General features: G+C 43.5%; 1 protein-coding gene across 2 annotated transcripts in view; it reads left to right on the forward strand.

The window, feature by feature from the left end:
• Window positions 1-16,532, forward strand: part of LOC115147205 (uncharacterized protein C16orf45) — a 46,623-nt gene that overhangs the window by 21,171 nt on the left and 8,920 nt on the right. For both annotated transcript variants that reach the window (XM_029689291.1, XM_029689292.1), the window contains exon 3: window positions 8,429-8,502. In XM_029689291.1, the coding sequence (XP_029545151.1) occupies window positions 8,429-8,502 (74 nt within the window). The remainder of the gene's footprint in view (window positions 1-8,428; window positions 8,503-16,532) is intronic.

Raw genomic sequence — 16,532 nt, forward strand, 5'->3', positions numbered from 1 at the left:
TAATCTTTCAATGGTCCTTCGAGCCGGATGATGACGGAACCAAAGACAGGTGGAAAGGAAATGAAGGGGGAGAAGGAGGAATTGTCTTCACTGGAAGGAGGGATAAAGGAAGAGAGAGCAGCGGAGGGAAAGGTCCTGGAACAACGAAAAGGTCCAGGAGCTAAGCCTAAAGTAACAAAGGCTTCATCCTCAACCACCAGTAGTACCAGGCAAGCACCTGGTTATCTTAAGGATTATGTGGTCGAGTTTCCCACATCCAAGGGCAAGCCCACCAGAGCTCAAAGTGGTGATGGATCAGCTGTACGTTTCAGCCATCAGCCATCCCCTCTGGGCCAAGGACCAGAAACTGCTTTGGGATGGGAGAGTGTTCTACAGGAAGAACCTATGGAGGTAACTCTCACCGCACAGGTCGACCAGCTTCCTGAGGCAGGCTCCGCTCACCCCTTAACTGAAAGGAAATCGTCGAGGCACTCTAGACGGAGTGAGAGTTCGACCAGTGGATACCCCTTTGGATGTGGACATGGCAGCCGCCATTCACTAGCCCTCAGCGAATCACAGACCGCTGTCCTACAAGAGAGGATGAAACTATTAGCGTTGGAGGAAATTGAGCGTCAGATTGAGGAGGAACGACAGGCTGACGAACGATGTCACCTATTGGATGTGCAAGCCCGTAGAGCTCTACAGGAAAGGGAATTCATTGCCAAGGACCTGGCACAGCAGCGACGGCACCGTCAAGCAAGAAGGGAATTGGAGGAGGCACGGATGGTCTCATCCTTCCTGGAGAGGAACGAACAGGGAGCTGACCTGACCACCCTTCCAGATGGACCTGATCTGTCTGCCTTTCTTTCCCAATCTGCCCCTCTGGTACAGCATGGCACACAGTCCCCGGAGGCTCCAAGGTCAACAGCCAACACGGAGCACGGGGGACAGACCACTCCGCAAACGCCCTCTATGCCAGTGACAGAAGTTAGCTTTCCTCCATCTGGACAAAGCATCACTCCTTCGCCTTTCCGCCAATTACCAACCACGGCAAATCATTCCTCTCGTCCAGGGCCTGGACCAGGCCAGTCCTCAGACGGCAAGTGGGAGGGCTCTCACCCAATTCCGGCTGCCACCCATGGAGGGTCTGGGACAGTAGGGGACAGGCCCAATGAGGCCACAGTGGGCTCATCAGAAGTCCCGGGTTTATCCTTCACGCAACCAGAAGATGGAGCCAACATTATGAAACTGCTAGTAGCCTCAGCCTATGGAATTCCCAGACCCAAACTGCCATACTTTGAGAGCGGAAAGGAGAGTGAATTTGTCCTTTTGGAAATGGCATTGGAGAGCCTACTGGGTATTCACAGTCATCTGTCAGAACGCTACAAGTACCAAGTACTAATGGATCACTTGCGGTTTCCCAGTGCATATAAGCTGGCCCAATCCTTTATGCACTCCGCAATACCATACACTGCCTCTCTCCAGGCCCTGAAAGCGAGATATGGTGAGCCACGCCAGCTAGTCCAGAATGAACTAAACACCATCCTGAACATGTCTCCAATTAAAATGGGAGACCATGCTGCCTTCCAAGAGTTCTCCCTGGCTGTCCAATCCCTGACCTCGATGCTCCAATCCGTTGAAGGAGAAGACGGGAACGAGCTGAAATGTGGCTCCCACGTGGACAGGCTTCTTAGCAAGCTTCCAGCGTCCCTCAGAGACAGTTTCGTTGAACATTGTTTGAACAAAGGCATCCTGAAAGAGGGCTTGAGAAGCACCTATGCTCTCAGAGACCTAGCCACATGGTTGCAGGTGAAAGCGAGGGCGAAGAGCATCGCTCACCAGGCCACAATCTCAGCCATAGTCTACAGGGGAAGGAAGGAGTTTGAACACCAGGAGGGACAGAAAAGGCCAACTCCCACTACTATGTACTTAAATAGTGAAGCTGGGGAGGAACCCGGGAAGAAGACCCCTCTCAAGAGCAAGAACATCAAATTTCAGCCTTACTGCCCATATTGCAATAGTAAGGGGCACTTCCTTGGCTCATGTCCCAGGGTAAAAAAGCTCACTCAACCTCAATTGAAGGCTTGGATCACTTCAGGCGAGCGATGCTACAAGTGTGCCCGTAGCCATAAGGCGGAGACCTGCACATTGAGGAAACCCTGCAATCGCTGTATGGAAATCCATCTCACAGTGTTGCATAATGTAATTCCCCAAGCACAGAAAGAGCAGAGTATGCTCATGGTAGGAGCTGTAAAGGAGCTCTACCTCGACCAGCAGAACCGGTCTCCAAGGGTCATGTTGAAGGTGGTCAAGGTCACTCTGTGGAGTGGAGGGAGAAGCATTGATACATTCGCCGTTCTAGATGATGGGTCTGAACGAACAATCATTCTCCCGGCGGCCACCCGACAGCTTAACCTGGAGGGGATCCCCGAGACCCTTAATCTCAGAACGGTGCGACATGATGTTATCCAAATGAAAGGCTCTGCTGTGACCTTCAGCATTTCCCCTTCAGGAAACAGGGACGTGACCTATACTATCACCAATGCCTTCACGGCGGATGGCCTGAATCTTGCAGAGCACTCCTGCCCGGTAAGTGTTCTACAGAAACAATATCCTCATCTCCGAGGATTGCCTCTTCCTAGCCTGGCCAGAGTAGCTCCACTTATCCTGATTGGGTCAGACCACCCACATCTCGTCACCCCGACTGAGCCTATACGAGCTGGACCAGAAGGCGGGCCCGTTGCTGTCCATACATCCTTGGGTTGGGCTGTGCAAGGTCCAGCCCATTTACTTCTCTCCACCCAAGCTGTACAGTCACAGCAAGTCCTCTTCACCAGAAGCAATCCAGCTCCATCCCCCTGTCCAGCTACTGACCTCCTTCGGAATGTTGAGATGCTATGGAAGATGGACACCTTCTCCAACCGGAAGCTACAGGAGGTCACTCGCTCTAAACAAGACTCCTATGCATTAGACCTCCTGGAGAAGCGCACCACCACCACTGAAATGGAGGGCGTTCGGAGGTACGCAACCCCACTGCTACGGGTGCCCAACCATCCTCCTCTGGCAACCACGACGCGGGCTGTACTCCCACTATTGCGTGGAACGGAGCGATGCCTGGTGAAGAATCCTGAGCTTGCTGAAGTTCATAACCGAGAGATTCATAACCTTGTAAAGGCAGGCTATGTCACCAAAGTGACAACTCAAGAAGAGGGAAACGCACTCGGCGAATCCTGGTATCTCCCTCATCATGTTATCCAGCAACACGGTGGGAAGTACAGACTTGTCTTCAACTGTTCATTCCAAGCTGCTGGTCAAAGCCTGAATGACTGTCTACTCCCCGGACCAATTTTAGGTCCTTCCTTGCTCGGTGTCCTTCTCCGGTTCCGGCAGCACTCTACAGCCATCAGTGGAGACATCAAAGCCATGTTTCATCAGATTCGTCTGCTGCCTTCCGACACTACACTGCTCCGGTTCATATGGCGAGATATGGAACGAGACGCAGAGCCCACAATCTATGAATGGCAAGTACTCCCATTTGGCACCACCTGCAGTCCTTGCTGTGCCATATACGCTCTGCAGAGACACGCACGGGAGCACCCAGACAGTGACCCAGAAGTATGGGATTCAGTGGAAAATGCCTTCTATGTGGATAACTGCTTACAGAGCGTCCCATCCACGGCAGAAGCGAAAGCACTCCTTGACAAAGTACGGAATCTCCTGTCCAAAGGGGGATTTGAGGTCCGACAGTGGGCGAGTAACAGAGCGGAGGTTATCCAGCACCTCCCGCCACAAGCCAGGTCTAGTAACAGTGAACTATGGCTATCGCAGTCTGGCGCTCACCCACAAGAGCCCACTCTAGGATTGAGATGGAGCTGCATACCGGATACCCTGGGGTACAAGCACCGCTCCGCCCTGAGTACCGAAACCCCCACTCTGCGCACCATCTATCGGACCCTGGCCAGTCAATACGATCCCCTTGGGTATATTCTGCCATACACAACCCGGGCCAAAGTCTTAGTCCAGGACCTGTGGCAGACCAAGAGGGACTGGGATGAACCGATCCACCCGGCTGACCTAGTGGAACGATGGATCTGTTGGGAAACAGAGTTATCGGGGCTCTCTGAAGTCCAAATGCCAAGATGTTATGTACCACCCTGTGCTGACCAACTGGGATCATGCCTGGAACTGCATGTGTTCTGTGACGCTTCAGAGCGAGCTTATGGGGCGGTTTCCTATCTAAGAGTGGAGGATAAGGCAGGCCACATCCATGTATCCTTCGTCATGGCCAGGTCCAGGGTCGCACCCAAGAAGCAGTTGTCAATGCCTAGGCTGGAACTCAGTGCTGCCCTTTCCGGAGCCCAGTTGGCATCAACCTTGCGAGCCGAGCTCACCTTGCCAATCCAAAGGGTCATCTACTGGAGTGATTCAACTACTGTATTGACCTGGCTCAAGTCGGAGTCCTGCAGGTATAAGGTGTTCGTCGGAACTCGCATTGCGGAAATCCAAGACCTAACAGAAGTCCAAGACTGGAGGTATGTTGACAGCGTAAACAATCCTGCTGATGACGTTACTCGTGGTAAAACACTTAAGGACCTGGCTCAACCCCATCGCTGGAGTTTGGGGCCACCATTCTTGTCCCAACCAGAGAACGAGTGGCCGACAGCCCCCAGGCGTGCAGCCCCTCCGCAACCAACTGAAGCTCATGAGTTAAGGAAGTCCACCCAATGCTACAGCATCTCTATGGAACCAACAACAGCTCTCCATGACATGACACAATCCCAAACCCTGCCGGATCTGATCACCACCACAAACCAGACCTCAGATGGGGTGGCTTCCATACCTACCTCCCTCGCGGCAGAGACACTACTCCTCCAGCAGGCACAAGCAGTTAGCTTCCCTGAGGAGCTAAAAGCTCTGAAAGCCGGTAGGGAGGTGGCTAAGGACAGCCGTCTTCTCTCTCTGGCCCCAGAATATGATCGAATCCTTGGAGTGATCAGAGTCGGAGGGAGGCTGCGCCAAGCAGAAGTTTTGGATCCCGACGCTATCCACCCAATTATCCTTGACTCCAGACACCCTAGTACCAGGCTCCTCATCAAGAGTTATGATGAGAGGCTTCTCCACCCAGGGCCAGAGAGAGTCTATGGGGAGATGAGGCGGAAGTACTGGATACTTGGAGGACGAGGAGCCATTCGTAAGCACCAATACGCCTGTGTGGAATGTCAGAGATGGCGGGCCAGAGCCACGGTGCCCAAAATGGCAGATTTACCTCCTGCTCGCTTGCGCCTCCTCAAACCACCCTTCTGGTCAACAGGAGTGGATTGCTTTGGCCCCTTGACGATCAAGTTAGGTCGTCGAGTGGAAAAGCGCTGGGGCATTCTATTCAAGTGTTTGACCACTAGATGTGTCCACCTGGACCTACTGGAGAGTTTGGATACTGAAGCGTTCCTTATGGCCCTACGGCGGTTTATCTCCCGACGGGGGAAACCCTACGAGATCCTGGCTGACAGAGGTACAAACTTCAAGGCAGGAGAAGCCAGGTTGGAGGAAGCCTTCCAAGCCATGGAACCCAGCCTCCAGGATCAGCTGATGGAGCAACAAATCTCAGTCAAATTTAACCCTCCAGGAGCTCCTCATTTTGGAGGAACATGGGAGCGAGAGATCAAATCTGTAAAGACGGCCTTACGAGTCGTACTGGGGGACCAAATTACCTACCAAGTCTACAGCACAGAGGGAAATGGCGGAGAGAAATGGCCAGCCTGGAAACTGGCCAAGTCGTAATGATGGTGGACCCTCAGCTGCCTCGAGCCTCCTGGCCTGTGGGCCGTATCACTAAGATCATGCCTGGGACCGATGGTCGTGTTAGATCGGTGGAGATCCAGGTAAAGAACCGGACATATATCCGGCCAGTTGCCCGACTAATTCCTCTCCCTGAGATGACAGAGGACGGGGAGCAATGAGCCTTTTTTGAGGAGTGTGGAAATTAACCAATTTCCGGGGTGGCTGTAGAAAAAGCCCATGGAGTTGGTGGAATAATCCTTTAATTCATTGCCACTTACTCAGCTGGGCCAGGGGCGCTTTAATTAGGTCAGGTGGAAATGTCCGACAGATCTCCACTCCATAAAAGGAGGAAATCACTATCGCCTGATCGCGCTGCTTTCTCTTCCTTCACTCTGTCAAATCCAGAAGTTATGTGCGTCCATGAATCCACACTACTCAGTAAATATACCACTTTATGGTTAAAGGAATTCCTGCCTCAGTCTCATCCATTTCTCTGTCACCTGACCCGTGACCACCTGTTCACCCTCACTGTCAGTCATCCTACCTGTCCAGCTACCCACACAGATTCCACTAATCTTTCAGTAGATGTGAGTTTCTCTTTCAAACAATCCCCTGGCCTTACACACAGCTAATAGCTAACATTCGCCAAAGCAAGCTAGCTACTGATAGTGAAACCCTAAGTAACAGTACAGATGAAGATTAAAAATGATCAGACCTACTGTACATTTTACTGTAGAAATGATTGTTGAAAACTAGTCTAGGTTGGAATTGTTGCTGTTAAAATAAAATGATAATTGTTATTCTTAACTGGAATAAACTGATTGAAGCAAGATGCTTTATGAGGCAAACACTCACACAGTTCGGTCTCCTGCCTGACTGAGAAAGCAGTAGATGTTCTGGTCCAGTTTGGCACCACATACCTATGCGAGTCAGGGTTCTCAACTCTTTAAAAAATGTAAAAACAAGTACAGAAACACACTCAATGCTGAGCATGACCTTAGGGTTGCACTGTCAAAAACTGAGCCCAGAATAGAGACTTGTTGAAAACTTCAACCAGCCACACACCTCTCATTAGGACTGTGCATTGGTGCATTCACCTTATGATATCCAGTGGAACAACCACTATTGTAAAGTGGTTGTTCCACTGGATATCATAAGGTGAATGCACCAATTTGTAAGTCGCTCTGGATAAGAGCGTCTGCTAAATGACGTAAATGTAATGTAAATGACTGTGTGTGTGTGTGTGTGTGTGTGTGTGTGTGTGTGTGTGTGTGTGTGTGTGTGTGTGTGTGTGTGTGTGTGTGTGTGTGTGTTTTCTGGTCTACATCTGTGTGATGTGATCAATCAGTTTATTCCAGTTCAGAATGAAAGTAATTTATTGTATTTTAACAGCAACTCTTCCAATCTAGACAGATATGTACGAGTGTTTTTAATGGGGAAAAATAAACATGAATTGCAATTTATATGGGTATTTCATTTCATTTCATTGTCATTTGTTTTTGTCTGTATTGCATTTGTTTTAGGCATAAGGGCAATTAAATGTACCGATATTTACGTATAGTTGCATGTTTTCATAAGCTTGGGTCCCAGGAAAACACAGAATTTCTAATTTGGGTCCCAGGCTGAAAAAGTTTAACCACATGGAGCAGAGCGCCTAGTCCTACTCCCTGTATTGCACTGTATTGCAATGCTTGGAAGGTGTTACATGGAGGGAGGGAGGGAATCCTTTCCTCATTCATTGGAGAAGAGAGGTTTTGGCACAGGCACTGTGTAAGGTTCTGGGTGTAGCTGGTGCAGAGGAGTCAGGCGCAGGACAGCAGAGATGAGTAACACAATGAACTTTACTCAAAATTTCCAAATATATGAAGTAATACCAAGCCCACAAACATCGGACCGAACTTACAATAAAACAATCACTCACAAAAACCATGGGGAAAACAGGGTTAAATAATGAACATGTAATTGGGGAATTGAAACCAGGTGTGTAAAACAAAGACAAAACAAATGGAAAATGAAAAGTGGATCGGCGATGGTTAGAAGGCCGGTGACGTCGAACGCCGCCCGAACAAGAAGAGGGACCGACTTCGGCGGAAGTCGTGACACACTGTATGGAAACCCGGCACTGTTTTTTAGAATTGGATCTTGTTTTTAGCCTTTGATGACACAGTTCAGAATTTGAAATATCTAATAAGTCAGGCATTCTGTTTAAAGCTGTTGCCCACCGCAGGTCCCTGTTCATCCTGTCTGACAGGTAGAAAGGTAGAGGAGGTGAGGCTCAGTTAGCTGGCAGTAATGGATGTCTGTAGGCTCTGTGATGCTGTGATACTGGGTTAACGGTATCAAAAATGTATACACTCACTATTGTAAGTCGCTCTGGATAAGAGCTTCTGCTAAATGACCCAAAAAATTAAGAAAATACATGTAAACTTAGATTGGACCATTTGCTGAATAGCCTAGTGGTTAGCGCATTGGACTAGTAACTGAAAGGTTGCAAGATCGAATCTCCGAGCTGACAAGGTAAAAAATCTGTCGTTCTGCCCGTGACCCACTGTTCCTAGGCCGTCATTGAAAAGAAGAATTTGTTCTTAACTGACTTGCCTAGTTAAATAAAAGGTTAAATAAATTCTGAATAATGCAGGGTTTTTAAATAATTAAATGTTTATGTCTTTAGGATGGATGACATTCAGCTGTGTAAGGAAATCACTCGCCTCAAGAAGGAGCTCCAGAAACTGGTGTCCGTACCAGGTATAATCCATGTTTACATTGTGTGCCCAACTATTATTTATTTATTATTATTATTATTATTATTTTTATATTGTTTTCTTCGCTTTAGTTAGGGCAATGAGTATGAGATTAGTGTTTTGGATGGAGAGGTCAACTACTGAGAGGTCTTGAACTGCAGACTAAGGTGCAATGGATTGTAGAGGGTTAAATTCTAGACATACTGTAAAACTTGCTGTCAATGGCAGTAAAGATTGCCTCTGATTGGACAGACAATCTCTTCCTGACATATGTCCAACACCACAACCTCTACAGGTTCAGAGTACACAGAATCAGGAAGTGGCGTTGTGTCATAAGCATAAACACTTCTCGACAAACGATACCTATCTTTCATAGTCAGCTGGGACCATATGGGACCTTTCTCACGCAGGGTAAATGAATTTGTGCTTACTGAAACTGACATTGTCTTTGTATCCTGTGATATGTAAATTGTTGTGGATTTTCTGATTTCAGATTTTTCATGGGTTGTAAGTGCTGTAAAATAATTGGTAACACTTTACTGTAGGTGTTCTTAGGCATGCATTCATAAAGCCTTATAACAGTTATATTAAGGCCAGAGGGGGTGAGCTATATGGCCAATATACCACGGCTAAGGGCTGTTCTTATGCACGACGCAACGTGTGGTATATTGGCCACATATCACAAACCCCAGAGGTGCCTTATTGCTATTATAAACTGGTTACCAACATAATTAGAGCAGTAAAAATACATGTTTTGTCATACCCATGGTATACGGTCTGATATACCATGGCTTTCAGCCAATCATCATTCAGGGCTTGAACCACCCAGTTTATAATGTCTGATATAACACAGCTTTCAGCTAATCATCATCCAGGGGCCAAACTACCCATTTTATAAAACACATTATAACATTTGTCATAAGTAGTTTTAATGAATCATGATTCACTGCATGAGATGTTATAAAACCGGTTATAATTGGTTTTAAAAATGACTGTTCATCCTGTCATATATTGAGTTTGTTCTACCACTGATTTAACCCCTGCTGACAGTGTATATACTGTATTTCGTTAGAGTATTCCATTTTAATAGGGAAACATAGTTTAAAGAATGGTTTTAGTTTGATCACTTCTGTCATAATAATGTATACAGTATCTCTTCACAGGACTCTGCTGTGCTGAAGCATAATTTGTATTATTATATACAAATTATACAGCTATTACATTTTGTGCATGGTGAAGGGACTACTGACCTCACTTAATAATTATTTGGTAAAACTTTACTGTAGATGTCCTTATGCATGCATACACAAAGCCTTTATAACTTTTGTCATAAGTTGTCAAAAAGTTGTTGTAATTAGTTGAGTCACTGCATGAGATGTTATAAAACTGATTATAATGGGTTTAAAAATGACTGTTCATCCTCTTATCATATGCTCTGTCAACGGTTAATAACTACTATTTTACAGTCTGCATGACAACTTATGTCATATGTTATTACATGCTGCATAAGAGTATACATACCAGATCTTTTAACAGGGTGTAATGTCATTTACTCATTTCTGTGTCACATTATTACATTGAATGGAATGATGGTTGTCATAACCATGTCATATGCCCGTATAGAGTGTGCACAGACACCTTAAGTAAAGTGACATTCATTTGAGGTGTTATAAAAGTTATAAATCTGCTTATACCATGTGATGAGTTGAGAGTATCACAAAATGTTACCATTCAAAGGATCTCCAAGAAATATGGACAAATGGGAGCATAGATTAAAAAACGTATTAGAATTAAGATTAAAAACTTAGTTAAAAAACGTACTTACTTTAAAAAAATGACACATCATGTCAACAACTTGCCAAGAAAACACACATGGTAAAACCAAATGGAAGCAAATAGAATTTTACAACAAAAATTAATGTTGCTGGGGCACATTTTTACATTTACATAATTTAGCAGACACTCTTATACAGAGTGACTTACAGTAGGGAGTGCATTCATGTCATACTTTTTTAAATCCACCCCCTGGGCCCAGATCACAAAACCTTCTTAAGAAGAAATGTCTACTTAACTGCCATTTTTCCTTATCTATAGACTTATGAAGAAAGTTAAGCAAAGTTTATTTTCCTCAAAAAGGTTCTTGGAAATGTTATTGCGTTATTTATAATGTTTCTCCTTAAGCCAAAGGTTAGCTAAACCCTTGTCTTAAACTCAGGGCAGTGAGAAAAGAAGCTAATGATAGCAGTATTTATTATTTACAACTCAAGAACAGGTTTTAGAACAGTAATCTCAGTATGTAATATGCTAACATGATTGCCATTGCTAGCTTGCTAGTTAGTTTGCTAGCTACAGGAGTATTTCCTTACTTTGCAGAACATCACAAAATATATTATTTCAATACTTTCACATATCCAATGAAATGTTATTGAGAGCTCTTGTGCCAGCGAATCATATCACTGAAATTGGAAGAAGGATGGGGATTAACACAAAATAGAAGAAAAGAGATGTCGGCTCTTCATGGCAAACCTAGCTAGTTATAGCAAATAACATGGATAATAATAATGCTAGTTAGCTTGAGTTAAATGACGTGTATTAAGGTAAAAAATATTTTTTTTATTTTAAGGATCGGACCCTTTTTTTCAATTTTCGCCTAAAATTACATACCCAAATCTAACTGAGTGTAGCTCAGGATCTGAAGCAAGGATATGCATATTCTTGATACCATTTGAAAGGAAACACATGGAAGTTTGTGAAATTAATGTAGGAGAATGTAACACATTAGATCTGGTAAAAGATAATACAAACAAACAAAAAAGTTTTTTTTTTTTTATCCATCATCTTGAAATGCAAGAGAGAGGCCATAATATAATATTGCTGTTTAGGCATAATTTAGACGTGTGTGTAAAGTTTCAGATTGATCCAGTGAAGCATTGCAATACTGGACAATATTTTGTATCAAGTCTGCCCAAATGTGCCGAATTGGTCAATTGATACATTTTCAAGTACATAACTATAGAGAACATACAAAAATGATATGGTAACATGAAATGTAAGTTTACGCACTCCCAGGAATGTCATGCATGATGGATCATTAGCTTATACAGTCATGGGCAAAGGTTTTGAGAATGACACAAATTTTAATTTTCACAAAGTCTGCTGCCTCAGTTTGTATGATGGCAATTTGCAAATACTCCGGAATGTTATGAAGAGTGATCAGATGAATTGCAATTAATTGCAAAGTCCCTTTTTGCCATGCAAATGAACTGAATCCCCCCCAAAAAATTCTACTGCATTTCAGCCCTACCACAAAAGAACCAGCTGACATCATGTCAGTGATTCTCTTGTTACCACAGGTGTGAGTGTTGACGAGGACAAGGCTGGAGATCACTCTGTCATGCTGACTGAGTTCGAATAACAGACTGGAAGCTTCAAAAGGAGGGTGGTACTTGGAATCATTGTTCTTCCTCTGTCAACCATGGTTACCTGCAAGGAAACACGTGCCGTCATCATAGCTTTGCACAAAAAGGGCTTCACAGGCAAGGATATTGCTGCCAGTAAGATTGCACCTAAATCAACCATTTATCGGATCATCAAGAACTTCAAGGAGAGCGGTTCAATTGTTGTGAAGAAGGCTTCAGGTCACCCAAGAAAGCCCAGCAAGCGCCAGGACCGTCTCCTAAATTTGATTCAGCTGCGGGATCGGGGCACCACCAGTACAGAGCTTGCTCAGGAATGGCAGCAGGCAGGTGTGAGTGCATCTGCACGCACAGTGAGGCGAAGACTTTTGGAGGATGGCCTGGTGTCAAGAATGGCAGCAAGAAGCCACTTCTCTCCAGGAAAAACATCAGGGACAGACTGATATTCTGCAAAAGGTACAGGGATTGGACTGCTGAGGACTGGGGTAAAGTCATTTCTCTGATGAATCCCCTTTCCGATTGTTTGGGGCATCCGGAAAAAAAGCTTGTCCAGAGAAGACAAGGTGAGCGCTACCATCAGTCCTGTGTCATGCCAACAGTAAAGCATCCTGAGACCATTCATGTGTGGGGTTGCTTCTCAGCCAAGGGAGTGGGCTCACTCACAATTTTGCCTAAGAACACAGCCATGAATAAAGAATGGTACCAACACATCCTCCGAGAGCAACTTCTCCCAACCATCCAGGAACAGTTTGGTGACGAACAATGCCTTTTCCAGCATGATGGAGCACCTTGCCATAAGGCAAAAGTGATAACTAAGTGGCTCGGGGAACAAAACATTGATATTTTGGATCCATGGCCAGGAAACTCCCCAGACCTTAATCCCATTGAGAACTTGTGGTCAATCCTCAAGAGGCGGGTGGACAAACAAAAACCCACAAATTCTGACAAACTCCAAGCATTGATTATGCAAGAATGGGCTGCCATCAGTCAGGATGTGGCCCAGAAGTTACTTGACAGCATGCCAGGCCGGATTGCAGAGGTCTTGAAAAAGAAGGGTCAACACTGCAAATATTGGCTCTTTGCATCAACTTCATGTAATTGTCAATAAAAGCCTTTGACACTTATGAATTGCTTGTAATTATACTTCTGTATTCCATAGTAACATCTGACAAAAATATCTAAAGACACTGAAGTAGCAAACTTTGTGGAAATTAATATTTGTGTCATTCTCAAAACTTTTGGCCACGACTGTTCACTAACTTTCACACATCTAGATGTCCAGGCGGGGTGGGTGTGGAGCCAGAGACAGCAGGGGTTCAAACTGTAGAACCCAGTTCCTACATTTGAATATAAAACTTGATTTTATCAAACAAACCTATGCTACATTTTATCTCTAGAAACCTCAGGATGACAAATCAGAGCAAGATTACTGAATGTAAGTACATTATTTACCTTCAGAGGTTTTTTGTTGTTGTGCACTCTCCTCAAACAATAGCATGGTATTTCATTCACTGTACTAGCTACTGTAAATTGGACATTGCAGTTAGATTAACAAGAATTTAAGCTTTCTGCCCATATAAGAAAGTTTGCTGTTACTTACAACGTCATGCTAATCACATTAGCGCATGTTAGCTCAACCGACCCGGTATAGGGACACCGATCCCGTAAAGGTAATTGCATTTAAAGTGTAAATGAAAGAGGATGTTAATGTGAAATGTGCTTAATTCCACCTGTAGCTAGTGAAGTTAGCTAGATAGCTAGCCATCGGTGGGCCAATGAAATGTTGCAATTGTAACATCAACTAGCTACTTTTACCTGATTTAACTATCATTTTTTCATAATATACCTGTCATTGTTACTGTAGCTTGCACATGCAACTTCCTTTTTTTCACAGCTGTCACAAATCCTGTTGTGCCGCAGCAACGTTGATTTTGTTGTTGGTTTCTTTTCAACATTTTTGTGTTTTCTTGGCAAGTTGTTAGTGTTATAACGTGTCCTTTTTTAAATAAATTCAAATCCTAAGTACATCTGTGCTCCCATTTTCCCATGTTTCTTGGAGATCCTTTGAATGGTAAAGTTTTGTCATATTCTCAAATCATCCTGTTGTGTAAGCACATTCATAGCTATTTTATAACACCTCAAATTATTGTCACTTTACTTAAGGTGTCTGTGCACATTCTATAAGGGCATATGACAACCATCATTCCGTTCAATGTAATAATGTGACACAAAGGTTGGTAAATTACATAACACCCTATTATAACATCTGGTATGTAGACTCTTATGCAGTGGTGTAAAGTACTTAAGTAAAATACTTGAAAGCACTACTTAAGTCCTTTTTTGGGGGTGTCTGTACTTTACTATTTATATTTTTGACTACTTTTACTTTTACTTCACTACATTCCTCAAGAAAATTATGTACTTTTTACTCCATACATTTTCCCTTACACCCCAAAGTACTTGTTACATTTTGAATGCTTAGCAGGGCAGGAAAATTGTCTAATTCACCAAGAGACCATCCCTGGTCATCCCTACTTACTGCCTTTGATCTGACGGATTCACTAAACACATGCTTCGTTTGTAAATGATGTCTTAGTGTTGGAGCGTGCCACTGGCTAGCCGTACATTTAAAAATATATGAAAATGATGCCTTCTGGATTGCTTAATGTAAGGAATTTGACATTTGAAATGATTTAGACTTTTACTTTTGATACTTAAGTATATTTTAACAATTACATTTACTTTTGATACTTAAGTATATTTTAAACCAAATAGTTTTAGACTTTTACTCAAGTAATATTTTACTGGGTGACTTTCACTTTTGCTTGAGTCATTTTCTATTATTAAGGTATCTTTACTTTTACTCAAGTATGACAATTGGGTACTTTTTCCACCACTGCTCTTATGTAGCATGTAATAACATATGACATAAGTTGTCATTCAGACTGTGTAGTAACAGTTGTTATTAACAGTTGACATTAGAGCATATGAAAACAGGATGAACAGTCATTTTTAACACCCATTATAACTGGTTTGATAACATCTCATGCCATGACTCATAACAAATGCCAACTACTTTTGACAGCTTATGACAAACATTATATGATACATAGATTGTATAAAGGCGGTCAGTAGTCCCTTCACCATACACGAAATGTAATAGCTGTATAATTTGTACATAATTATAAAAATGATGCTTCAGCACAGCAGAGTCCTGTGAATAGATACTGTATACATTATCATTATAGAAGTGATCAAACTAAAACCACCATTTAAACAATGTTTCCCTATTAACATGGAATACTCAACTGAAACATATCCACTTTCAACGGGTTAAATTGGTGGCAGAACAAACTCCTATCCAGTGTTAATTTCATCAGCAATAAGTATGAAGAAAAATACTCAACAAACAATTGCTCCTGACTAAAACTATGATGATAACGAGACAACATTCCCTGGGGAAAAAACGATAACTATTACAATTTACTTTTCATTTTAGTCAAAGAAATAGTGACGAGATAAGAATTTGATATGCGTACCGCGGCGCAAGACAGAGTAGAGAGAGTAAACATTATTGTTTCTAGTTGCGACACATGGCTTCGCATCAGTTCAAAATATTGACGAGTGACTGAAGTGACCCCCTGGGATCTGGGTGGGAGAGCGGGTCAGATCAGCCCAATTTGACGAATATCTGTTGAATTTCTGTCGAATCAAATTGTATTAGTCAGATGCTCCGAATACAACAGGTGTAGACCTTACAGTGAAATGCTTACTTACGAGCCCCTAACCAACAATGCAGTTTGAAATACGGAGAAGAATAAGAAATAAAACGAACAAGAAATTAAAGAGCAGCAGTAAAATAACAATAGCGTTACTATATACAGGGGGTACCGGTACAGAGTCAATGTGCGGGGGGCACCGGTTAGTTGAGGTAATATGTACATGTAGGATGAGTTATTAAAGTGACTATGCATAGATGATAACAGAGAGTAGCAACGGTGTAAAAGAGAGGGTGGGGCAATTGAAAATAGTCTGGGTAGCCATTTGATTAGGTGTTCAGGAGTCTTATTGAGGGTAGAAGCTGTTTAGAAGCCTCTTGGACCTAGACATGGCGTTGTCTGTTGAATGTCCGAATATGTGAATATAAAACCAACTTTACCTTGGTTGCGAGGTCAGGTGCCAGGACACTTGACTTGTAATTAACCTCAACTAGAAACAATGTTTACTCTTTACTCTCTCTCTTTCTTTCATGTCGGTTATTTTTGATCACATCAGACGCTCTATTTTCCCATGAGCGCTGTTATTCATCCGTCAGTGTTGCTGCTCTCGCACCGTGGACTGCTAATGAGTGTTGAGGTTGCATTTTTCCTATGGGAAAAACGAGTGTTATTTGTTGAATAGTAGGAGAAAACTAATGCTATTTCAATATTAGAATTAAAGTAAAACTTCTGTCCTTTTAGGAAAGCATAAATTCTCCCCTTTTCAAGAAACCACTGTTATTTACCCTCCTTGATGGTTATGATAGGGAGAAAATCAGAGCTTTAAATTGTTTAACCTGTAGCCATGGCTTTATAGCCTATATAGTTAATTATGGCTGGCATTGGTTATAATCTGCCAC

The sequence above is a fragment of the Salmo trutta genome, chromosome 14 (genome assembly GCF_901001165.1).
Source record: "Salmo trutta chromosome 14, fSalTru1.1, whole genome shotgun sequence".
NCBI lineage: Eukaryota > Metazoa > Chordata > Actinopteri > Salmoniformes > Salmonidae > Salmo > Salmo trutta.